The following is a 24,556-nucleotide window of genomic DNA, read 5'->3' as shown; positions in this document are numbered from 1 at the left end:
ACACCCTCCCCGGATTCTTAATAATCAAATGTAAACAATCAAATGCAGATACTTTTTCTTATGCCTTCTGATCTCTCTCTCTCTCTCTCTCTCTCTCTCTCTCTCTCTCTCTCTCTCTCTCTCTCTCTTTTACTACTACTACTACTACTACTACTACTACTACTACTGCTACTACTACTACTACTTGCTGTACATATCCTACCAAGTCAGACCTACACTGTTTCAATATCCATTTCTCTGTTCTCAATTGTTGATGATATCAACCAAACCTACCCTCCGCACCCCGGATTGTAAATAATTCAATGTATACACCCTGATGATCATCTTGAGTGATGATAGTATATATGATAGTATATATCTGTACCATGAATCGATTAACGTGGCCCCCGACTTAAACAAGTTGAAAACCTTTTTGGGGTGTTACCATTTAGTGGAATAGGTACTGTGCAACCTACTAATAAAAGTCTCAATCAATCAATCAATCAAAACTAGTGTCCATATTACGTCTGCTGATGGAGTTCTGTTGTAAAAAATAAAAAAAGGTCCGATACCGATAAAAAAAAAGAAAGGCCGATACGATATACGTCAAAATGCCAATTATCGGCGCCGACAATCGGTCGATCTCAAGACTGAGTAGTCTGTTCCGGGGTCAAACTGTGGTTAAAGTTCTTCTAGGCGTGTCGTAAGTGTAAGAAGAAGGGAAGAACGAATGGCTTGTGTGCTCAGGCCTTTTGAGAGCAGCGTCTCTGACCTCTGACCTCTGACCTCTGACCTCCGCTCTGTGTGCGCCTCAGCAAAACCTGCTGACCATGGAGCAGATCGTGTCTGTGGAGGAAACGCAGATTAAAGACAAGAAATGCATCCTGCTGCGCATCAAAGGGGGGAAACAGTTTGTGCTGCAGTGCGAGGTAACACACGCACACATGCACACACACACATACACACACACACACACACGTTGTTGTGGTAACCGTGTGGTTGTTGTCATCAGAGCGATCCAGAGTTGGTGCAGTGGAAAAAGGAGTTGACCGATGCATTCACTGAAGCTCAGAAATTACTGCGTCGTGCACCCAAGGTCATCGGGAAGAGTCGCACTGGCGTGGTGGAGCTCTCCAAACCCCCCCTCACGCACCGCAACAGCAACGGCCTGTGAACACACACACACATGCATACACACACACACACACACGTACACACACACACACACACACACATTATGACCAATCCTAGTTTTTCCCGCCATGGGACCTTGCCAGTCATGGACAGGAAGCAGCATGTGACCTGCATGAACCTGAGGGGGGCGCTCTAAGGACTCAAAGCGCTCGTTAGCGAGGAATGCTAACTCCCCCTCCCCCCCCCTCCCTCAGTGTGGAACGGACGTGCTAAAGTGCCAACGCCGACGTTTACTCCAGTCGAGGAACATGAAGCGCACGGACTCCTCTGATTGGCTGCCGCAGCCGGTCGGCATAGAGACTGACATTCCATTGGCGGACCAGCCGGTCGCTATGGCAACCAGTCTTCTCCGAGTGTGCGGGGGGTTGTACATATTGTTTGTGTTTTAGTGTTTGCATCATGGCCGCCTGGGAGGGAGGGAGGGAGGAAAAGGGGGCGGGGCTAAGGCAGGAAGTCAGTCGGCCCCCGTGGCAACGTCGCCCGCATCACTCGGAGGCGTGGCTTCGCACAGGAAGTGCGAGCTTTGCGCGGTTGTCTGTGAGTGACGCGCACGCCGCTCTGCAAGCTTCTAGAACATTCCGCCATCACAGAGAGGGGAGGGGCTAGTACCGGGGGATCAGCGTTAGTGTGCTTCATTGTTTGTCCGTAGCCTTTCGGCAAAGGGGCGTGGTCTCTTAGAGAAATGTGGTCACCGTTTCCAGGTGTCTTTTATTTTTTTATTCTTTTCATTTGCGTGGGTTCTTGCACCTTTTCCAGCGCCATGTGTTACTCGCTAGTCTCAATGTGCCAAACAACTGTTGCCGAGAGGGGGGCGGAGCCAGCGGACGCCTTACTTGCGGCCGTGTCGCGGCGGCGGAAGGGAAGAAAACTGTGAGCTAAAGAGACGTGCACGCTCGCCATGAAGTATATGAGAAATATAAGAGAAATATATGTGTATAAGAAGACACCCAGCTTTAGCTTTATTTAAAAGATGTAGAAAACAACTTTGGGGATTTTATTGTCATTATTTTCAGTTGTTTGTGGTGAACAATCTTGCACATAAAGACTTGAAAAAAACGAATCACTTCTTTGGGTCGAATTATTATTTTCCTTAAACCACTAATGATGCTTGTTAGGCACTTTTCTGTGTTTGTGTTACTTTTTCTTTTTCTTTTTGTGTTTGGCTTTGATCTGTTGAGCAGTTGTTTACACACACCAGGAGCTGTTTGCGCTCTCCTTGCCAGCGCTATGAGGATGCTGGCCGCACATTCCTGCAGGACTTTGGAAAAAGCGCCCTGGATGCGGTGCCGGCACAAAGATGAAGTGGAGAAGGAAATGTAAGCCTGCAATTCTCTCTGTCCTAAAGTTAAAGTACCAATGATTGTCACACACACATTAGGTGTGGCAAAATTATTCTCTGCCGGGAATCATTTTTGGTGATTTAACCCCCAATTCCAACCCTTGATGCTGAGTGCCAAGCAGGGAGGTAATGAGTCCCATTTTTATAGTCTTTGGTACGACTCGGCCGGGGTTTGAACTCACAACCTACCCATCTCAGGGCGGGCACTCTAACCACTAGTCCACTGAGTAACCACTAAGCAGAGAAGCCCAGACTTCCCTCTCCCCAGCCACTTCGTCCAGCTCCTCCTGGGGGATCCCGAGGCGTTCCCAGGCCAGCCGAGAGACATAGTCTTCCCAACGTGTCCTGGGAAGACGTGTCCTGTGTCTTCTTCGTGGCCTCCTACCGGTCGGACGTGCCCTAAACACCTGCCTAGGGAGGCGTTCGGGCGGCATCCTGACCAGATGCCCAAACCACGTCAGCCGCTTGTACTCGTGATCTTGTCCTTTCGGTCATAACCCACAGCTCATGACCATAGGTGAGGATAGGGACCTAGATCGTGGTGATCGGTGGAAAGCTCCTTGTACCCGTGATCTTGTCCTTTCGGTCATAACCCACAGCTCATGACCATAGGTGAGGATAGGGACCTAGATCGTGGTGATCGGTGGAAAGCTCCTTGTACCTGTGATCTTGTCCTTTCAGTCATAACCCACAGCTCATGACCATAGGTGAGGATAGGGACCTAGATCGTGGTGATCGGTGGAAAGCTCCTTGTACCCGTGATCTTGTCCTTTCGGTCATAACCCAAAGCTCATGACCATAGGTGAGGATAGGGACCTAGATCGTGGTGATCGGTGGAAAGCTCCTTGTACCCGTGATCTTGTCCTTTCGGTCATAACCCAAAGCTCATGACCATAGGTGAGGATAGGGACCTAGATCGTGGTGATCGGTTGAAAGCTCCTTGTACCCGTGATCTTGTCCTTTCAGTCATAACCCACAGCTCATGACCATAGGTGAAGATAGGGACCTAGATCGTGGTGATCGGTGGAAAGCTCCTTGTACCCGTGATCTTGTCCTTTCGGTCATAACCCAAAGCTCATGACCATAGGTGAGGATAGGGACCTAGATCGTGGTGATCGGTGGAAAGCTCCTTGTACCCGTGATCTTGTCCTTTCAGTCATAACCCACAGCTCATGACCATAGGTGAGGATAGGGACCTAGATTGTGGTGATCGGTGGAAAGCTCCTTGTACCCGTGATCTTGTCCTTTCGGTCATAACCCAAAGCTCATGACCATAGGTGAGGATAGGGACCTAGATTGTGGTGATCGGTGGAAAGCTCCTTGTACCCGTGATCTTGTCCTTTGGGTCAAAACCCAAAGCTCATGACCATAGGTGAGGATGGGAACGTAGATCGACCGGTAAATTGAGAGCTTTGCCTTCCGGCTCAGCTCCTTCTTCACCACAACAGATCGATACAGCGTCCGCATTACTGAAGACGCCGCACCGATTTGCCTGTCGATCTCACAATCCACTCTTCCCTCACTCGTGAACAAGACTCAGAGGTACTTGAACTTCTCCACATGGGTCAAGATCTCTTCCCCAAGCCACCTCCCACACACACCTGTTAATAAGGGAGACGATGGTGCCGAAGAGTTCTTCGTAGAGGCCGGCCGCCATCCCGTCTACACACTGAGCCGCCGTCAGCCGAGGGCCTGCGGGTCATGAGCGAGCTTTTTTTAGTCCACTGAGTAACCACTAAGCAGGGAAGCCCAGACTTTCCTCTCCCCAGCCACGTCCAGCTCCTCCCGGGGGATCCCGAGGTTCTCCCAAGTCAGCCGAGAGACATAGTCTTCCCAACGTGTCCTGGGTCTTCCCCGTGGCTTCCTACCGGTCGGACGTGCCCTAAACACCTCCCTCGGGAGGCATTCTGACCAGATACCTGAACCACCTCAGGCCACTGAGTAGGTCCTCATGGGGAACGTGCGGTCTTCTGCGAATAAAATGGACGAATTGTTCGGGCTCGTCCGAACTCAAAAAGCAGTACGCCGTGTGCAGTAGCTTGTGCTTTACGGAGACTTGACTACTCGCGGACTTCCCGGACCACAGCGCATCTCTACCCGGCTTCACAACCTCACGGGCGGATAGAGACACAGTCCTGAGCGGTAAGAAGAGAGGCGGTGGCATTGCCATCTTGATGAAGGAGAGGATGTGGACTCCGACTTAAACAAGTTGAAAAACGTATTCGGGTGTTACCATTTAGTGGTCAATTGTACGGAATATGTACTGTACTGTGCAATCTACTAATAAAAGTCTCAATCAATCAAAGGTGGTGTAACCCTGGACATGTGACTGTAAAGGAGTGTGTTTGTATGCCGGACATCCAACTTCTGGCTGTTGGAATTCGACCATATTATTTGCCAAGGGAGTTTACTTCTGTTATCCTCATCGGAGTGTACATCCCTCCTTCCTCAGGCGAGGCTGCTGCTTGTGACACAATTCATGCCGCTGTTGATAGGCAACAGACCAAACACCCTGATGCCATCGTCCTCATTTCGGGGGACTTTAGTCATGCTTCTTTGGACTCAATTTTACCCACTTTCCACCAATATGTGCACTGTGCAACACGGGACAATACAACTCTGGACCTACTGTATGCTAATTCAAAAGGTGCATGCAGTGCCGCTGTATGCATCCCTTCAGCGCCTTCATTCCGCACTCCATACAGCAATAGATGATATCTGTCTATTACCTGACCACTTCTATGTTAGCTACCTCTCTTTGTTTATAATGTATATTTTCTGATGGATCTACTCTCTACTTTATGCTGCAGCTGTTACATATACTGTAATATTGTACATGGTAGTTGTTATATATCCTGTATATATTATATAAAAATATAATATATCAGTATATAATATGTACTGTATATATAATATGTAAATATTTGTTGGAATAATTGTTTGTAAGTTATCACAAAAGAAACGTTGTATTATGAATGCTGTCTTTCGAGGCCTAACAAGAGGAAGAAGGCTCGTGAAACGCCACTGTGATTTCAACACGGACAGATGGCAGGATCTGCTCAACTTCCAGAGGAACTCTCTTTGAAGTGTTAAACGAACTCTCTCTGAAGTATTTCACAAACTCTCTTCCAACTACTTGGTAACCGAGGTCAACGCTATTTACGACCCACTGCCCTCTTGAAGTCGCTGTGGTCAGGAGACGGGAGGGGTTATCCATTGTCCTCCAACACCTGCCCCAGCTGGATCCAGGAAGAGCCCAAGCCCGAGAAATCCTCTTCTTGGTCTTCAAAGCGACCGAAAAACAATGACTGTTTTACATACTTCCCATTCCTGCTGTGACATGTGTTGCTGCGTGAACATTGAATATCTAATAAAAGAGGAGACGAAAACCTTCTTCGTCAGAGCGTGGTGCAGGACTGTGCAGAGAGTGCAGTGGCCATGTCTCTCCTCAATATTGAGTCCAAATTGAATTCTGTCTCTGTTTGATTCCTTGCCTTTTGTCTTGTTTAATAGATGTCCTCAGTGTTTGAACGTGACAATATTACATATGTTATATTGTATATTGCTACTATGGTACATCTTTAGTCTACTTTATCCTTTTCATATTTACCCTTTCCATCCTTTGTAACTGATCAATAATGTTTGTCTAAGTCTCTATCATGGATTATATTGATTATTAATGTGAATTACATTTATATAGCACTTTACACAGTGAAAGCCATGATCTAAGTGACATTTACACCAGTGTGGGTGGCACTGGGAGCAGGTGGGTCAAGTGTCTTGCCCAAGGACGCAACGGCAGTGACTAGGATGGCAGAAGCGAGGATCGAACCTGGAACCCTCAAGTTGCTGGCACAGTCGCCTATAATAGGTCGTATAAATTATTTAGAAAGTATTATTAGTTAATAACTGGTATTTAGCAGAATTATTAATCATTTGTATTCAAATCTGTCCATCCATTGACTACACTGTTGATCATATACTAGTATCAGGCATGGGATTTTTTCCGTTTATCGTCGGAAATCCGTCTTTTTTAACTCTGTAAAAAATATTTATCGTTTTTTTCTGACCTACAATGTGTGTTAAAACCTTGATCCGTGTCTTTGCCATAACTGCCAACAACTACTCTTTTCCTGTCCTGGAGAGGGGGAAAGATCCTTACAGAGCCAATAACTCACTCTGAACAAAAAGTAATGCCCACACATACCAAACAAAGACATAACGGCCGGTGGCTGTAACGAACTGATAACAGTAGTTCAGCCGGGATATGCGCGTTTTAGAATTAGATTTACATCCCCGAAATCTTGTTATTGTATTAATTTTGATGCCCCACCGTCGTGTATATATACAGGTAAAAGCCAGTAAATTAGAATATTTTGAAAAACTTGATTTATTTCAGTAATTGCATTCAAAAGGTGTAACTTGTACATTATATTTATTCATTGCACACAGACTGATGCATTCAAATGTTTATTTCATTTAATTTTGATGATTTGAAGTGGCAACAAATGAAAATCCAAAATTCCGTGTGTCACAAAATTAGAATATTACTTAAGGCTAATACAAAAAAGGGATTTTTAGAAATGTTGGCCAACTGAAAAGTATGAAAATGAAAAATATGAGCATGTACAATACTCAATACTTGGTTGGAGCTCCTTTTGCCTCAATTACTGCGTTAATGCGGCGTGGCATGGAGTCGATGAGTTTCTGGCACTGCTCAGGTGTTATGAGAGCCCAGGTTGCTCTGATAGTGGCCTTCAACTCTTCTGCGTTTTTGGGTCTGGCATTCTGCATCTTCCTTTTCACAATACCCCACAGATTTTCTATGGGGCTAAGGTCAGGGGAGTTGGCGGGCCAATTTAGAACAGAAATACCATGGTCCGTAAACCAGGCACGGGTAGATTTTGCGCTGTGTGCAGGCGCCAAGTCCTGTTGGAACTTGAAATCTCCATCTCCATAGAGCAGGTCAGCAGCAGGAAGCATGAAGTGCTCTAAAACTTTCTGGTTGACAGCTGCGTTGACCCTGGATCTCAGGAAACAGAGTGGACCGACACCAGCAGATGACATGGCACCCCAAACCATCACTGATGGTGGAAACTTTACACTAGACTTCAGGCAACGTGGATCCTGTGCCTCTCCTGTCTTCCTCCAGACTCTGGGACCTCGATTTCCAAAGGAAATGCAAAATTTGCATGGTTGGGTGATGGTTTGGGGTGCCATGTCATCTGCTGGTGTCGGTCCACTCTGTTTCCTGAGATCCAGGGTCAACGCAGCCGTCTACCAGCAAGTTTTAGAGCACTTCATGCTTCCTGCTGCTGACCTGCTCTATGGAGATGGAGATTTCAAGTTCCAACAGGACTTGGCGCCTGCACACAGCGCAAAATCTACCCGTGCCTGGTTTACGGACCATGGTATTTCTGTTCTAAATTGGCCCGCCAACTCCCCTGACCTTAGCCCCATAGAAAATCTGTGGGGTATTGTGAAAAGGAAGATGCAGAATGCCAGACCCAAAAACGCAGAAGAGTTGAAGGCCACTATCAGAGCAACCTGGGCTCTCATAACACCTGAGCAGTGCCAGAAACTCATCGACTCCATGCCACGCCGCATTAACGCAGTAATTGAGGCAAAAGGAGCTCCGACCAAGTATTGAGTATTGCACATGCTCATATTTTTCATTTTCATACTTTTCAGTTGGCCAACATTTCTAAAAATCCCTTTTTTGTATTAGCCTTAAGTAATATTCTAATTTTGTGACACACGGAATTTTGGATTTTCATTTGTTGCCACTTCAAATCATCAAAATTAAATGAAATAAACATTTGAATGCATCAGTCTGTGTGCAATGAATAAATATAATGTACAAGTTACACCTTTTGAATGCAATTACTGAAATAAATCAAGTTTTTCAAAATATTCTAATTTACTGGCTTTTACCTGTATATATATATACATACTGTATATATGTCCGTACGTAACATCACCAGAATGATTGACAATTAGGAGGACCAATAGTCAACATGATCCACCCAGAAATAAATAAAACAAATGGCTTATTGATAAGCCATTTAAAAAAAAAAATGTTTTAATATTTATTTATATGTATCATTATTCTCCTACTCACCTTTCCAGTAGAGGCCTCTCCCCTCTCACGTTCTGTGCTCCTCTGCCCTGACTCCTACAGGTCAATAGGGGTTGTGGAGTGATTATTATTATTATTATCTACTGATGATAGTCATACGTGAATGAGCTCAGCTCCTGTTCTCCTCCATGTGTAAAGTGAGAAACACAGCTGATGCTCCAGAAGGAAGTAACCCCAAAGATAGCAAATGATAAAAAAAAGATTTGCACATTTAACTTTATAAATAACCAGGACCTTCATGATGCATTTCAGGCTAACTAGCTAACTAAGTGGCAGCATTGTTTTAGAGCGGGAATGTAACTTTTTGTCAAACACAGACCTGGTGTAAAGTGGAGCTAATACATTTTACTACAAGCAGTGATGAATACTTACTTTCTTGAAAAACTTTTATTATGTCCATTTTGCATCCGTTCACGTTCTTGTTCTGCAGTGCTGTGTGCTTAATGTGCTTCGTACACCTGCAGGACCGCAAGCAAGGTCGCAGAGAAAATGCGGACTGGACTTTGAGTGATGTGGGCATTTTCTATATGAACAAGTCCAAGGACCGCAAGCAAGGTCGCAGAGAAAATGCGGACTGGATTTTGAGTGATGTGGGCATTTTCTATATGAACAAGTCCAAGGACCGCAAGCAAGGTGGCAGAGAAAATGCGGACTGGACTTTGAGTGATGTGGGCATTTTCTATATGAACAAGTCCAAGGACCGCAAGCAAGGTCGCAGAGAAAATGCGGACTGGATTTTGAGTGATGTGGGCATTTTCTATATGAACAAGTCCAAGGACCGCAAGCAAGGTCGCAGAGAAAATGCGGACTGGATTTTGAGTGATGTGGGCATTTTCTATATGAACAAGTGGAATGGATTGGATACCGACGCACTAAAGGGGCTCTCTACCTTACGATATATGATTATTTATTTAAACTCATATTTGGGCCACTTTATAATAAATATTTCGGCATGTATTTGTAAAAAAATAAATAATAATAATAATGATAAATTTAACACCAAATTATTTAGGGGGGCTTAAGAATATTTTAGGGGGGCTTGAGCCCCCCCAAAATAGGCCTAACAACGCCAATGCTACTGTGTCAATCATTTATTATATTTTCAGTACCTCACCTTATCATGATTTATTGGTTAATTGACAAGTTATTTGAATAAAATTATTGATACATTTTTATTAAAGGGGTAGAAAATTGGATGGATAATTAAATTTTAATTATTCACTAATTTGTAACTTCATTTCCTCATCCTCGGCCAATCACAATGCGCAAACACACAAACAAGCTTTCACAGCAGTTTACAGTCTCCAATTATTAATGACTGTTTTGGAATGGGAGCCGGTACACACACACACACACACACACACACACACACACACACACACACACACACATGCTAACCACCATAGGCTGTAGTCCTGTACGTGTGCGTGTGTGGCACCTTACATGGCCCCGCCCTCTCCCGTGAGACTCCGCCCCTCCCCGCAGTCCTCAGCTGCAGCTGTCAATCAAACTACAGTGGGGGGGGGGTCGTTGAGCACATGCGCCCCCTCCCCCCATCCAAACATGGCGGCCCCCCTCGAGTATAAATGAATACCAAAAGAAAAAAAGTGTTGAAGTGAAAAGTGACCACAGCAAGTACTTCCATAGAACATTCCAGAACCTTGGTCACTGTTCTGTTTAGACGTGGTGACACACACACACTCACACACACACACATTCCCAGCAGCCTTTCTGAGTGCCCCCCGCCCCCAAAAAAACCCCCCCAGGTATCTATTAATAGAAGACGTCTGTTGCTTGTCAGTGTCACACAAGTCCAGTCCAGCACAGTCCTTCATGTCTCCGGTCCTCCTTTAAGGTACTCTTTCTTTTTTTTGTCTTCCTTCGGACCTCAGTTGGTTCCGGTTCTGGTTCCGGTAGCGCAAAAAGGAAAGAGGCGGAATCGCGGTGATTTCAGGAGATTTTGACCCGCCAGCAGAATCTTTCAAAGACTTTGGACTGTGTGGACTTCTGCTTGCCCCCCCCCAAGACAGACGGACCAAAGAGGTTCTTGTGTGACGTTCGAGGTCCGGTAGGACTTTTGTGTTGTCGACTGAAACTTGAGTACGCTGCGGCGGCGATGATATCATCCTGCGTGCACGCGTGTGTGTGTCCATGGTAACGTGTGTCCCCCCTCATCAGGTCGCTCTGACATCACACCTGGCCGACGTCACTCTGACCCCGCCCCCCGCCCCCACAACCCTCAGCCCCTCCCACCACGCATCATGGCGCTGTCGTCACGCTTAAAACTGTGGGAGCAGAAGGCAGGTGTCGTCGTCGCCGCGTCATGCACGTGCACGACGCATGCTAATGCTCATGTGAGCCTCGGGGCAGAGGTTCCTGTTTCACGCCGTCAAACAGGAAGTGAACACGGGGACGCCGCTCCTATTTGTCGTGTTTTGTTCCATCGAGGTTGACATTTTTTTTGTTGTTGCAAATAATCATTAATTTTAGAATTTGATGCCAGCAACACGTGACAAAGAAGTTGGGAAAGGTGGCAATAAATACTGATAAAGTTGAGGAATGCTCATCAAACACTTATTTGGAACATCCCACAGGTGTGCAGGCTAATTGGGAACAGGTGGGTGCCATGATTGGGTATAAAAGTAGATTCCATGAAATGCTCAGTCATTCACAAACAAGGACGGGGCGAGGGTCGCCACTTTGTCAACAAATGCGTGAGCAAATTGTTGAACAGTTTAAGAAAAACCTTTCTCAACCAGCTATTGCAAGGAATTTAGGGATTTCACCATCATCATCAAAGGGTTCAGAGAATGTGGAGAAATCACTGCACGTAAGCAGCTAAGCCCGTGACCTTCGATCCCTCAGGCTGTACCGCATCAACAAGCAACATCAGTGTGTAAAGGATATCACCACATGGGCTCAGGAACACTTCAGAAACCCACTGTCAGTAACTACAGTTGGTCGCGACATCTGTAAGTGCAAGTTAAAACTCTCCTATGCAAGGCGAAAACCGTTTATCAACAACACCCAGAAACGCCGTCGGCTTCGCTGGGCCTGAGCTCATCTAAGATGGACTGATGCAAAGTGGAAAAGTGTTCTGTGGTCTGACGAGTCCACATTTCAAATTGTTTTTGGAAACTGTGGACGTCGTGTCCTCCGGACCAAAGAGGAAAAGAACCATCCGGATTGTTATAGGCGCAAAGTTGAAAAGGCAGCATCTGTGATGGTATGGGGGTGTATTAGTGCCCAAGACATGGGTAACTTACACATCTGTGAAGGCGCCATTAATGCTGAAAGGTACATACAGGTTTTGGAGCAACATATGTTGTCATCCAAGCAACGTTATCATGGACGCCCCTGCTTATTTCAGCAAGACAATGCCAAGCCACGTGTTACATCAACGTGGCTTCATAGTAAAAGAGTGCGGGTACTAGACTGGCCCGCCTGCAGTCCAGACCTGTCTCCCATGGAAAATGTGTGGCGCATTATGAAGCCTAAAATACGACAGCGGAGACCCCCGGACTGTTGAACAACTTAAGCTGTACATCAAGCAAGAATGGGAAAGAATTCCACCTGAGAAGCTTAAAAAATGTGTCTCCTCAGTTCCCAAACGTTTACTGAGTGTTGTTAAAAGGAAAGGCCATGTAACACAGTGGTGAACATGCCCTTTCCCAACTACTTTGGCACGTGTTGCAGCCATGAAATTCTAAGTTCATTATTATTTGCAAAAAAAAGATAAAGTTTATCAGTTTTTGCAAATAATCATTAATTTTAGAATTTGATGCCAGCAACACGTGACAAAGACGTTGGGAAAGGTGGCAATAAATACTGATAAAGTTGAGGAATGCTCGTCAAACACTTATTTGGAACATCCCACAGGTGTGCACGCTAATTGGGAACAGGTGGGTGCCATGATTGGGTATAAAAGTAGATTCCATGAAATGCTCAGTCATTCACAAACAAGGACGGGGCGAGGGTCACCACTTTGTCAACAAATGCATGAGAAAATTTTTGAACAGTTTAAGAAAAACCTTTCTCAACCAGCTATTGCAAGGAATTTAGGGATTTCACCATCATCATCAAAGGGTTCAGAGAATCTGGAGAAATCACTGCACGTAAGCAGCTAAGCCCGGGACCTTCGATCCCTCAGGCTGTACCGCATCAACAAGCGACATCGGTGTGTAAAGGATATCACCACTTGGGCTCAGGAACACTTCAGAAACCCACTGTCAGTAACTACAGTTGGTCGCTACATCTGTAAGTGCAAGTTAAAACTCTCCTATGCAAGGCAAAAAAACGTTTATCAACAACACCCAGAAACACCGTCGGCTTCGCTGGGCCTAAAGTTAAAAAGTTAAAGTTAAAGTACCAATGATTGTCACACACACACTAGGTGTGGCGAGATTATTCTCTGCATTTGACCCATCACCCTTGATCACCCCCTGGGAGGTGAGGGGAGCAGTGGGCAGCAGCGGTGGCCGCGCCCGGGAATCATTTTGGTGATTTAACCCCCAATTCCAACCCTTGATGCTGAGTGCCAAGCAGGGAGGTAATGGGTCCCATTTTTTTATAGTCTTTGGTATGACTCGGCCGGGGTTTGAACTCACAACCTACCGATCTCAGGGCGGACACTCTAACCACTAGGCCACTGAGTAGGTGGGGGGCATGGCGTAGTGGGTAGAGCAACCGTGCCAGAAACCTGAGGGTTGCAGGTTCGCTCCCCGCTTCCTACCATCCAAAAACCGCTGCCGTTGTGTCCTTGGGCGGGACACTTCACCCTTTGCCCCCGGTGCCACTCACACCGGTGAATCGAATGATGAATGATAGGTGGTGGTCGGCGCAAATTGCAGCCACGCTTCCGTCAGTCTACCCCAGGGCAGCTGTGGCTATGAAAGTAGCTTACCACCACCAGGTGTGAATGATTGATGGGTTCTACATGTAAAGCGACTTTGGGTACTTAGAAAAGCGCTATATAAATCCCAGTTATTATTATTATTATTATTATGTAAGATGGACTGATACAAAGTGGAAAAGTGTTCTGTGGTCTGACGAGTCCACATTTCAAATTGTTTTTGGAAACTGTGGACGTCGTGTCTTCCGGACCAAAGAGGAAAAGAACCATCCGGATTGTTATAGGCGCAAAGTGTAAAAGGCAGCATGTGCGATGGTATGGGGGTGTATTAGTGCCCAAGACATGGGTAACTTACACATCTGTGAAGGCACCATTAATGCTGAAAGGTACATACAGGTTTTGGAGCAACATATGTTGCCATCCAAGCAACGTTACCATGGACGCCCCTGCTTATTTCAGCAAGACAATGCCAAGCCACGTGTTACATCAACGTGGCTTCATAGTAAAAGAGTGCGGGTACTAGACTGGTCCGCCTGCAGTCCAGACCTGTCTCCCATTGAAAATGTGTGGCGCATTATGAAGCCTAAAATACCACAACGGAGACCCCCGGACTGTTGAACAACTTAAGCTGTACATCAAGCAAGAATGGGAAAGAATTCCACCTGAGAAGCTTCAAAAATGTGTCTCCTCAGTTCCCAAACGTTTACTGAGTGTTGTTAAAAGGAAAGGCCATGTAACACAGTGGTGAACATGCCCTTTCCCAACTACTTTGTCACGTGTTGCAGCCATGAAATTCTAAGTTAATTATTATTTGCAAAAAAAAAGATAAAGTTTATCAGTTTTTGCAAATAATCATTAACTTTAGAATTTGATGCCAGCAACATGTGACAAAGAAGTTGGGAAAGGTGGCAATAAATACTGATAAAGTTGAGGAATGCTCATCAAACACTTATTTGGAACATCCCACAGGTGTGCAGGCAAATTGGGAACAGGTGGGTGCCATGATTGGGTATAAAAGTAGATTCCATGAAATGCTCAGTCATTCACAAACAAGGATGGGGCGAGGGTCACCACTTTGTCAACAAATGCGTGAGCAAATATTTGAACAGTTTAAGAAAAACCTTTCTCAACCAGCTATCGCAAGGAATTTAAGGGTTTCACCATCTACGCTCCGTAATATCATCGAAGGGTTCAGAGAATCTGGAGAAATCACTGCACGTAAGCAGCTAAGCCCGTGACCTTCGATCCCTCAGGCTGTACCGCATCAACAAGCAACATCAGTGTGTAAAGGATATCACCACTTGGGCTCAGGAACACTTCAGAAACCCACTGTCAGTAACTACAGTTGGTCGCTACATCTGTAAGTGCAAGTTAAAACTCTCCTATGCAAGGCGAAAACCGTTTATCAACAACACCCAGAAACGCCGTCGGCTTCGCTGGGCCTGAGCTCATCTAAGATGGACTGATACAAAGTGGAAAAGTGTTCTGTGGTCTGACGAGTCCACATTTCAAAAAAACTGTGGACGTCGTGTCCTCCGGACCAAAGAGGAAAAGAACCATCCGGATTGTTGTAGGCGCAAAGTGTAAAAGGCAGCATGTGTGATGGTATGGGGGTGTATTAGTGCCCAAGACATGGGTAACTTACACATCTGTGAAGGCACCATTAATACTGAAAGGTACATACAGGTTTTGGAGCAACATATGTTGCCATCCAAGCAACGTTACCATGGAAGCCCCTGCTTATTTCAGCAAGACAATGCCAAGCCACGTGTTACAACAGCGTGGCTTCGTAGTAAAAGAGTGCGGGTACTAGACTGGCCCGCCTGCAGTCCAGACCTGTCTCCCATTGAAAATGTGTGGTGCATTATGAAGCCTAAAATAGCACAACGGAGACCCCCGGACTGTTGAACGACTGAAGCTCTACATAAAACAAGAATGGGAAAGAATTCCACTTTCAAAGCTTCAACAATTAGTTTCCTCAGTTCACAAACGTTTACTGAGTGTTGTTAAAAGGAAAGGCCATGTAACACAGTGGTGAACATGCCCTTTCCCAACTACTTTGTCACGTGTTGCATCCATGAAATTCTAAGTTAATTATTATTTGCAAAAAAAAAATAAAGTTTATGAGTTTGAACATCAAATATGTTGCTGGTTGTCATGTGACCGGTCATGTGACCACAGATCAAAGAGGAGAATCAGCTGGTGGTCGCTGCCGTCCCGCCGCCGCAGCCGCTCTCCACGCTTCCCGGAGGACTCCTGAAACAGCTGGTCCGAGATTCCGAAAAGGAGACCAAACAGAAGGAGCCGGAAGTCAAAGAGGAGAAGATAGTGAGTGTCGTTAGCACGCTAGCTTAGCGTGGTTAGACCAGCTCGCTCGCTCAAAGACGCTCTTTCTATTTTGACAGCAGCCCCGCAAGCTGAGCGACGACCTGGTGCAGCAGTTCTTGCTCCCGGACCAGACTCCGCCCATCCTGGAGGCCGAGATGTTACTGCGAGCCGAGCACGCGGTCAGCAACGGCCACGCCCCCCCGCACTTGTCCTCGGCCCAAAGACATGCCCAGAGGAACGCGGAAGGCCGGCAGGAAGTCACACTGGCGCTGCCGAAGAAGACTGCGGATGCGGGCGAGGGGGCGGAGCCAAAGAGGGCGAGGTCGGAGGAAGCGGAGCAGGAGAAGAAAGGTAGAAAGGTGAAGCAGGAAGTGAAAGAAAACGCAAAGCAGGAAGCAAAACAGCAAATGAGAAACAAGGTGAAGCAGGAAGTGAAAGTGAAGCAGGAAGTGAAGGAGGAGCGTCAGGAGCCAGAAGGAAAACCAGCGAACGTCGCCGTGACAGAAGTACGCGTCCAAAGTCCGAGGCTCTCAACGGACCAGAGCAGCGAGGAGTCTTCGGCGCAGGTGCAGGACGTTTGGTACGAGGCCGGGGTGGTTTGGTACGTGCACAAGGACGGCTTCGCGCTCGGTAAGACCGGAACCTTCTTGAGCCGGGTTGCAAACTGTCGCCTGATTGGTTGCCACCTTCCAGCCACTCAGCTGAAGCCGGACGAAGGAACGCCAGAACTCCCGCCGGGTCGAGTCAGAGTCCGCCTCCACGCAGACGGCTCGCTGCTGGACGTCAGCGAAGACGAAATGGAGCAGGTGTGTATCAATCTTTGTTTACTTATATAGCCCTAAATCACAAGTGTCTCAAAGGGCTGCACAAGCCACAACGACATCCTCGGTTCAGATCCCACATCAGGGCAAGGAAAAACTCAACCCAATGGGACAGTGAGACCCCCATCCAGGGCGACCGGTACAATGGACGTCGAGTGGATCTAGCATAATATTGTGAGAGTCCAGTCCATAGTGGATCTAACATAATAGTGTGAGAGTCCAGTCCATAGTGGGTCTAACATAATAGTGAGAGTCCAGTCCATAGTGGATCTAACATAATAGTGAGAGTCCAGTCCATAGTGGATCTAACATAATAGTGAAAGTCCAGTCCATAGTGGATCTAATATAATAGTGAGAGTCCAGTCCATAGTGGATCTAATATAATAGTGAGAGTCCAGTCCATAGTGTATCTAACATAATAGTGAGAGTCCAGTCCATAGTGGATCTAACATAATAGTGTGAGAGTCCAGTCCATAGTGGATCTAACATAATAGTGAGAGTCCAGTCCATAGTGCATCTAACATAATAGTGAGAGTCCAGTCCATAGTGGATCTAACATAATAGTGAGAGACCAGTCCATAGTGGATCTAGCATAATAGTGAGAGTCCAGTCCATAGTGGATCTAACATAATAGTGTGAGAGTCCAGTCCATAGTGGATCTAATATAATAGTGAGAGTCCAGTCCATAGTGTATCTAACATAATAGTGTGAGTCCAGTCCATAGTGGATCTAACATTATAGTGAGAGTCCAGTCCATAGTGGATCTAACATAATAGTGTGAGAGTCCAGTCCATAGTGGATCTAACATAATAGTGAGAGTCCAGTCCATAGTGGATCTAACATAATAGTGAGAGTCCAGTCCATAGTGGATCTAACATAATAGTGTGAGTCCAGTCCATAGTGGATCTAACATAATAGTGTGAGAGTCCAGTCCATAGTGGATCTAACATAATAGTGACAGTCCAGTCCATAGTGGATCTAATATAATAGTGAGAGTCCAGTCTATAGTGGATCTAACATAATAGTGAGAGTCCAGTCCATAGTGGATCTAACATAATAGTGAGAGTCCAGTCCATAGTGGATACAACATAATAGTGAGAGTCCAGTCCATAGTGGATCTAACATAATAGTGTGAGAGTCCAGTCCATAGTGGATCTAACATAATAGTGAGAGTCCAGTCCATAGTGGATCTAACATAATAGTGTGAGTCCAATCCATAGTGGATCTAACATAATAGTGTGAGAGTCCAGTCCATAGTGGATCTAACATAATAGTGACAGTCCAGTCCATAGTGGATCTAATATAATAGTGAGAGTCCAGTCTATAGTGGATCTAACATAATAGTGAGAGTCCAGTCCATAGTGGATCTAACATAATAGTGAGAGTCCAGTCCATAGTGTATCTAATATATTAGTGAGAGTCCAGTCCATAGTGGATCTCACAAAATAGTGAGTCCAGTCTATAGTGGATCTTACATAATAGTGAGAGTCCAGTCCATAGTGTATCTAACATAATAGTGAGAGTCCAGTCCATAGTGGATCTAACATAATAGTGAGAGTCCAGTCCATAGTGGATCTAATATAATAGTGAGAGCCCAGTCCATAGTGGATCTAACATAATAGTGAGAGTCCAGTCCATAGTGGATCTAACATAATAGTGAGAGTCCAGTCCATAGTGGATCTAACATAATAGTGAGAGTCCAGTCCATAGTGGATCTAACATAATAGTGTGAGTCCAGTCCATAGTGGATCTAACATAATAGTGTGAGAGTCCAGTCCATAGTGGATCTAACATAATAGTGACAGTCCAGTCCATAGTGGATCTAATATAATAGTGAGAGTCCAGTCTATAGTGGATCTAACATAATAGTGAGAGTCCAGTCCATAGTGGATCTAACATAATAGTGAGAGTCCAGTCCATAGTGTATCTAATATATTAGTGAGAGTCCAGTCCATAGTGGATCTCACAAAATAGTGAGTCCAGTCTATAGTGGATCTTACATAATAGTGAGAGTCCAGTCCATAGTGGATCTAACATAATAGTGTGAGAGTCCAGTCCATAGTGGATCTAACATAATAGTGAGAGTCCAGTCCATAGTGGATCTAACATAATAGTGAGAGTCCAGTCCATAGTGGATCTAATATAATAGTGAGAGTCCAGTCCATAGTGGATCTAATATAATAGTGAGAGCCCAGTCCATAGTGGATCTAACATAATAGTGAGAGTCCAGTCCATAGTGGATCTAACATAATAGTGAGAGTCCAGTCCATAGTGGATCTAACATAATAGTGACAGTCCAGTCCATAGTGGATCTAATATAATAGTGAGAGTCCAGTCTATAGTGGATCTAACATAATAGTGAGAGTCCAGTCCATAGTGGATCTAACATAATAGTGTGAGAGTCCAGTCCATAGTGCATCTAACATTATAGTGTGAGAGTCCAGTCCATAGTGGATCTAATATAATAGTGAGAGTCCAGTCCATAGTGGATCTAACATAATAGTGTGAGAGTCCAGTCCATAGTGCATCTAACATTATAGTGTGAGAGTCCAGTCCATAGTGGATCTAACATAATAGTGAGAGTCCAGTCCATAGTGGATCTAACATAATAGTGTGAGAGTCCAGTCCATAGTGGATCTAACATAATAGTGAGAGTCCAGTCCATAGTGGATCTAACATATTAGTGAGAGTCCAGTCCATAGTGGATCTCACAAAATAGTGAGAGTCCAGTCTATAGTGGATCTTACATAATAGTGAGAGTCCAGGCCATAGTGGAACTAACATAATAGTGAGAGTCCAGTCCATAGTGGATCTAACATATTAGTGAGAGTCCAGTCCATAGTGGATCTCAAAAAATAGTGAGAGTCCAGTCTATAGTGGATCTTACATAATAGTGAGAGTCCAGTCCATAGTGGATCTAATATAATAGTGAGAGTCCAGTCCATAGTGCATCTAACATAATAGTGTGAGAGTCCAGTCCATAGTAGATCTAATATAATGGTGAGAGTCCAGTCCATAGTGGATCTAACATAATAGTGTGAGAGTCCAGTCCATAGTGGATCTAATATAATAGTGTGAGAGTCCAGTCCATAGTGGATCTAATATAATAGTGAGAGTCCAGTCCATAGTGTATCTAACATAACAGTGAGAGTCCAGTCCATAGTGGATCTAACATAATAGTGAGAGTCCAGTCCATAGTGGATCTCACAAAATAGTGAGAGTCCAGTCCATAGTGGATCTTACATAATAGTGAGAGTCCAGTCCATAGTGGATCTAACATAATAGTGAGAGTCCAGTCCATAGTGGATCCAACATAATAGTGAGAGTCCAGTCCATAGTGGATCTAACATAATAGTGAGAGTCCAGTCCATAGTGGATCCAACATAATAGTGAGAGTCCAGTCCATAGTGGATCTCACAAAATAGTGAGAGTCCAGTCCATAGTGGACCTAACATAATAGTGAGAGTCCAGTCCATAGTGGATCTAACATAATAGTGAGAGTCCAGTCCATAGTGGATCTAACATAATAGTGAGAGTCCAGTCCATAGTGGATCTAACATAATAGTGAGAGTCCAGTCCATAGTGGATCTAACATAATAGTGAGAGTCCAGTCCATAGTGGATCTAACATAATAGTGTGAGAGTCCAGTCCATAGTGGATCTAATATAATGGTGAGAGTCCAGTCCATAGTGGATCTAACATAATAGTGTGAGAGTCCAGTCCATAGTGGATCTAACATAATAGTGAGAGTCCAGTCCATAGTGGATCTAACATAATAGTGTGAGAGTCCAGTCCATAGTGGATCTAACATAATAGTGAGAGTCCAGTCCATAGTGGATCTAACATAATAGTGAGAGTCCAGTCCATAGTGGATCTAACATAATAGTGAGAGTCCAGTCCATAGTGGATCTAACATAATAGTGTGAGAGTCCAGTCCATAGTGGATCTAATATAATGGTGAGAGTCCAGTCCATAGTGGATCTAACATAATAGTGTGAGAGTCCAGTCCATAGTGGGTCTAATATAATAGTGAGAGTCCAGTCCATAGTGGATCTAACATAATAGTGAGAGTCCAGTCCATAGTGGATCTAATATAATAGTGAGAGTCCAGTCCATAGTGGATCTAATATAAGAGTGAGAGTCCAGTCCATAGTGTATCTAACATAATAGTGAGAGTCCAGTCCATAGTGTATCTAACATAATAGTGAGAGTCCAGTCCATAGTGGATCTAACATAATAGTGTGAGTCCAGTCCATAGTGGATCTAGCATAATATTGTGAGAGTCCAGTCCATAGTGTATCTAACATAATAGTGTGAGTCCAGTCCATAGTGGATCTAACATAATAGTGTGAGAGTCCAGTCCATAGTGGATCTAATATAATAGTGAGAGTCCAGTCCATAGTGGATCTAACATAATAGTGAGAGTCCAGTCCATAGTGGATCTAACATAATAGTGAGAGTCCAGTCCATAGTGGATCTAACATAATAGTGTGAGAGTCCAGTCCATAGTGGATCTAACATAATAGTGTGAGAGTCCAGTCCATAGTGGATCTAACATAATAGTGAGAGTCCAGTCCATAGTGGATCTAACATAATAGTGAGAGTCCAGTCCATAGTGGATCTAACATAATAGTGTGAGAGTCCAGTCCATAGTGGATCTAACATAATAGTGACAGTCCAGTCCATAGTGGATCTAATATAATAGTGAGAGTCCAGTCTATAGTGGATCTAACATAATAGTGAGAGTCCAGTCCATAGTGGATCTAACATAATAGTGAGAGTCCAGTCCATAGTGTATCTAATATATTAGTGAGAGTCCAGTCCATAGTGTATCTAATATATTAGTGAGAGTCCAGTCCATAGTGGATCTCACAAAATAGTGAGTCCAGTCTATAGTGGATCTTACATAATAGTGAGAGTCCAGTCCATAGTGTATCTAACATAATAGTGAGAGTCCAGTCCATAGTGGATCTAACATAATAGTGAGAGTCCAGTCCATAGTGGATCTAACATAATAGTGTGAGAGTCCAGTCCATAGTGGATCTAATATAATAGTGAGAGTCCAGTCCATAGTGGATCTAACATAATAGTGTGAGAGTCCAGTCCATAGTGGATCTAATATAATAGAGAGAGTCCAGTCCATAGTGGATCTAACATAATAGTGAGAGTCCAGTCCATAGTGGATCTAACATAATAGTGAGAGTCCAGTCCATAGTGGATCTAACATAATAGTGAGAGTCCAGTCCATAGTGGATCTAATATAATAGTGAGAGCCCAGTCCATAGTGGATCTAACATAATAGTGAGAGTCCAGTCCATAGTGGATCTCACAAAATAGTGAGTCCAGTCTATAGTGGATCTTACATAATAGTGAGAGTCCAGTCCATAGTGTATCTAACATAATAGTGAGAGTCCAGTCCATAGTGGATCTAACATAATAGTGAGAGTCCAGTCCATAGTGTATCTAATATATTAGTGAGAGTCCAGTCCATAGTGGATCTCACAAAATAGTGAGTCCAGTCTATAGTGGATCTTACATAATAGTGAGAGTCCAGTCCATAGTGGATCTAACATAATAGTGTGAGAGTCCAGTCCATAGTGGATCTAACATAATAGTGAGAGTCCAGTCCATAGTGGATCTAACATAATAGTGAGAGTCCAGTCCATAGTGGATCTAATATAATAGTGAGAGTCCAGTCCATAGTGGATCTAATATAATAGTGAGAGCCCAGTCCATAGTGGATCTAACATAATAGTGAGAGTCCAGTCCATAGTGGATCTAACATAATAGTGAGAGTCCAGTCCATAGTGGATCTAACATAATAGTGACAGTCCAGTCCATAGTGGATCTAATATAATAGTGAGAGTCCAGTCTATAGTGGATCTAACATAATAGTGAGAGTCCAGTCCATAGTGGATCTAACATAATAGTGTGAGAGTCCAGTCCATAGTGCATCTAACATTATAGTGTGAGAGTCCAGTCCATAGTGGATCTAATATAATAGTGAGAGTCCAGTCCATAGTGGATCTAACATAATAGTGTGAGAGTCCAGTCCATAGTGCATCTAACATTATAGTGTGAGAGTCCAGTCCATAGTGGATCTAACATAATAGTGAGAGTCCAGTCCATAGTGGATCTAACATAATAGTGTGAGAGTCCAGTCCATAGTGGATCTAACATAATAGTGAGAGTCCAGTCCATAGTGGATCTAACATATTAGTGAGAGTCCAGTCCATAGTGGATCTCACAAAATAGTGAGAGTCCAGTCTATAGTGGATCTTACATAATAGTGAGAGTCCAGGCCATAGTGGAACTAACATAATAGTGAGAGTCCAGTCCATAGTGGATCTAACATATTAGTGAGAGTCCAGTCCATAGTGGATCTCAAAAAATAGTGAGAATCCAGTCTATAGTGGATCTTACATAATAGTGAGAGTCCAGTCCATAGTGGATCTAATATAATGGTGAGAGTCCAGTCCATAGTGGATCTAACATAATAGTGTGAGAGTCCAGTCCATAGTGGATCTAATATAATAGTGTGAGAGTCCAGTCCATAGTGGATCTAATATAATAGTGAGAGTCCAGTCCATAGTGTATCTAACATAACAGTGAGAGTCCAGTCCATAGTGGATCTAACATAATAGTGAGAGTCCAGTCCATAGTGGATCCAACATAATAGTGAGAGTCCAGTCCATAGTGGATCTAACATAATAGTGAGAGTCCAGTCCATAGTGGATCCAACATAATAGTGAGAGTCCAGTCCATAGTGGATCTCACAAAATAGTGAGAGTCCAGTCCATAGTGGACCTAACATAATAGTGAGAGTCCAGTCCATAGTGGATCTAACATAATAGTGAGAGTCCAGTCCATAGTGGATCTAACATAATAGTGAGAGTCCAGTCCATAGTGGATCTAACATAATAGTGAGAGTCCAGTCCATAGTGGATCTAACATAATAGTGAGAGTCCAGTCCATAGTGGATCTAACATAATAGTGTGAGAGTCCAGTCCATAGTGGATCTAATATAATGGTGAGAGTCCAGTCCATAGTGGATCTAACATAATAGTGTGAGAGTCCAGTCCATAGTGGATCTAACATAATAGTGAGAGTCCAGTCCATAGTGGATCTAACATAATAGTGTGAGAGTCCAGTCCATAGTGGATCTAACATAATAGTGAGAGTCCAGTCCATAGTGGATCTAACATAATAGTGAGAGTCCAGTCCATAGTGGATCTAACATAATAGTGAGAGTCCAGTCCATAGTGGATCTAACATAATAGTGTGAGAGTCCAGTCCATAGTGGATCTAATATAATGGTGAGAGTCCAGTCCATAGTGGATCTAACATAATAGTGTGAGAGTCCAGTCCATAGTGGGTCTAATATAATAGTGAGAGTCCAGTCCATAGTGGATCTAACATAATAGTGAGAGTCCAGTCCATAGTGGATCTAACATAATAGTGAGAGTCCAGTCCATAGTGGATCTAGCATAATATTGTGAGAGTCCAGTCCATAGTGTATCTAACATAATAGTGTGAGTCCAGTCCATAGTGGATCTAACATAATAGTGTGAGAGTCCAGTCCATAGTGGATCTAATATAATAGTGAGAGTCCAGTCCATAGTGGATCTAACATAATAGTGAGAGTCCAGTCCATAGTGGATCTAACATAATAGTGAGAGTCCAGTCCATAGTGGATCTAACATAATAGTGTGAGAGTCCAGTCCATAGTGGATCTAACATAATAGTGTGAGAGTCCAGTCCATAGTGGATCTAACATAATAGTGAGAGTCCAGTCCATAGTGGATCTAACATAATAGTGAGAGTCCAGTCCATAGTGGATCTAACATAATAGTGTGAGAGTCCAGTCCATAGTGGATCTAACATAATAGTGACAGTCCAGTCCA

The 24,556-nt window shown here is 44.3% G+C and overlaps 2 protein-coding genes across 3 annotated transcripts in view; both read left to right on the top strand.

Annotated features, from left to right (window-relative positions):
• Positions 1-2,233, top strand: part of grk3 (G protein-coupled receptor kinase 3) — a 78,007-nt gene extending 75,774 nt beyond the window's left edge. For both annotated transcript variants that reach the window (XM_061927358.2, XM_061927359.2), the window contains 2 exons: positions 795-908; positions 992-2,233. In XM_061927358.2, the coding sequence (XP_061783342.1) occupies positions 795-908; positions 992-1,153 (276 nt within the window). In that variant the 3' untranslated portion in view covers positions 1,154-2,233. The remainder of the gene's footprint in view (positions 1-794; positions 909-991) is intronic.
• LOC133574521 (unconventional myosin-XVIIIb-like) overlaps positions 1,422-24,556 on the top strand; it is a 47,448-nt gene continuing 24,313 nt past the window's right edge. The window contains exons 1-6 of the mRNA XM_061926677.2: positions 1,422-1,508; positions 1,563-1,710; positions 10,830-11,005; positions 15,685-15,831; positions 15,909-16,461; positions 16,525-16,637. Of these exons, the coding sequence (XP_061782661.1) occupies positions 1,422-1,508; positions 1,563-1,710; positions 10,830-11,005; positions 15,685-15,831; positions 15,909-16,461; positions 16,525-16,637 (1,224 nt within the window). The remainder of the gene's footprint in view (positions 1,509-1,562; positions 1,711-10,829; positions 11,006-15,684; positions 15,832-15,908; positions 16,462-16,524; positions 16,638-24,556) is intronic.

Source organism: Nerophis lumbriciformis, linkage group LG32 (assembly GCF_033978685.3).
Source record: "Nerophis lumbriciformis linkage group LG32, RoL_Nlum_v2.1, whole genome shotgun sequence".
Classification (NCBI taxonomy): domain Eukaryota; kingdom Metazoa; phylum Chordata; class Actinopteri; order Syngnathiformes; family Syngnathidae; genus Nerophis; species Nerophis lumbriciformis.
The sequence above is the reverse complement of the archived record's forward strand: the minus strand, read 5'-3'. Positions and strand labels throughout refer to the sequence as shown.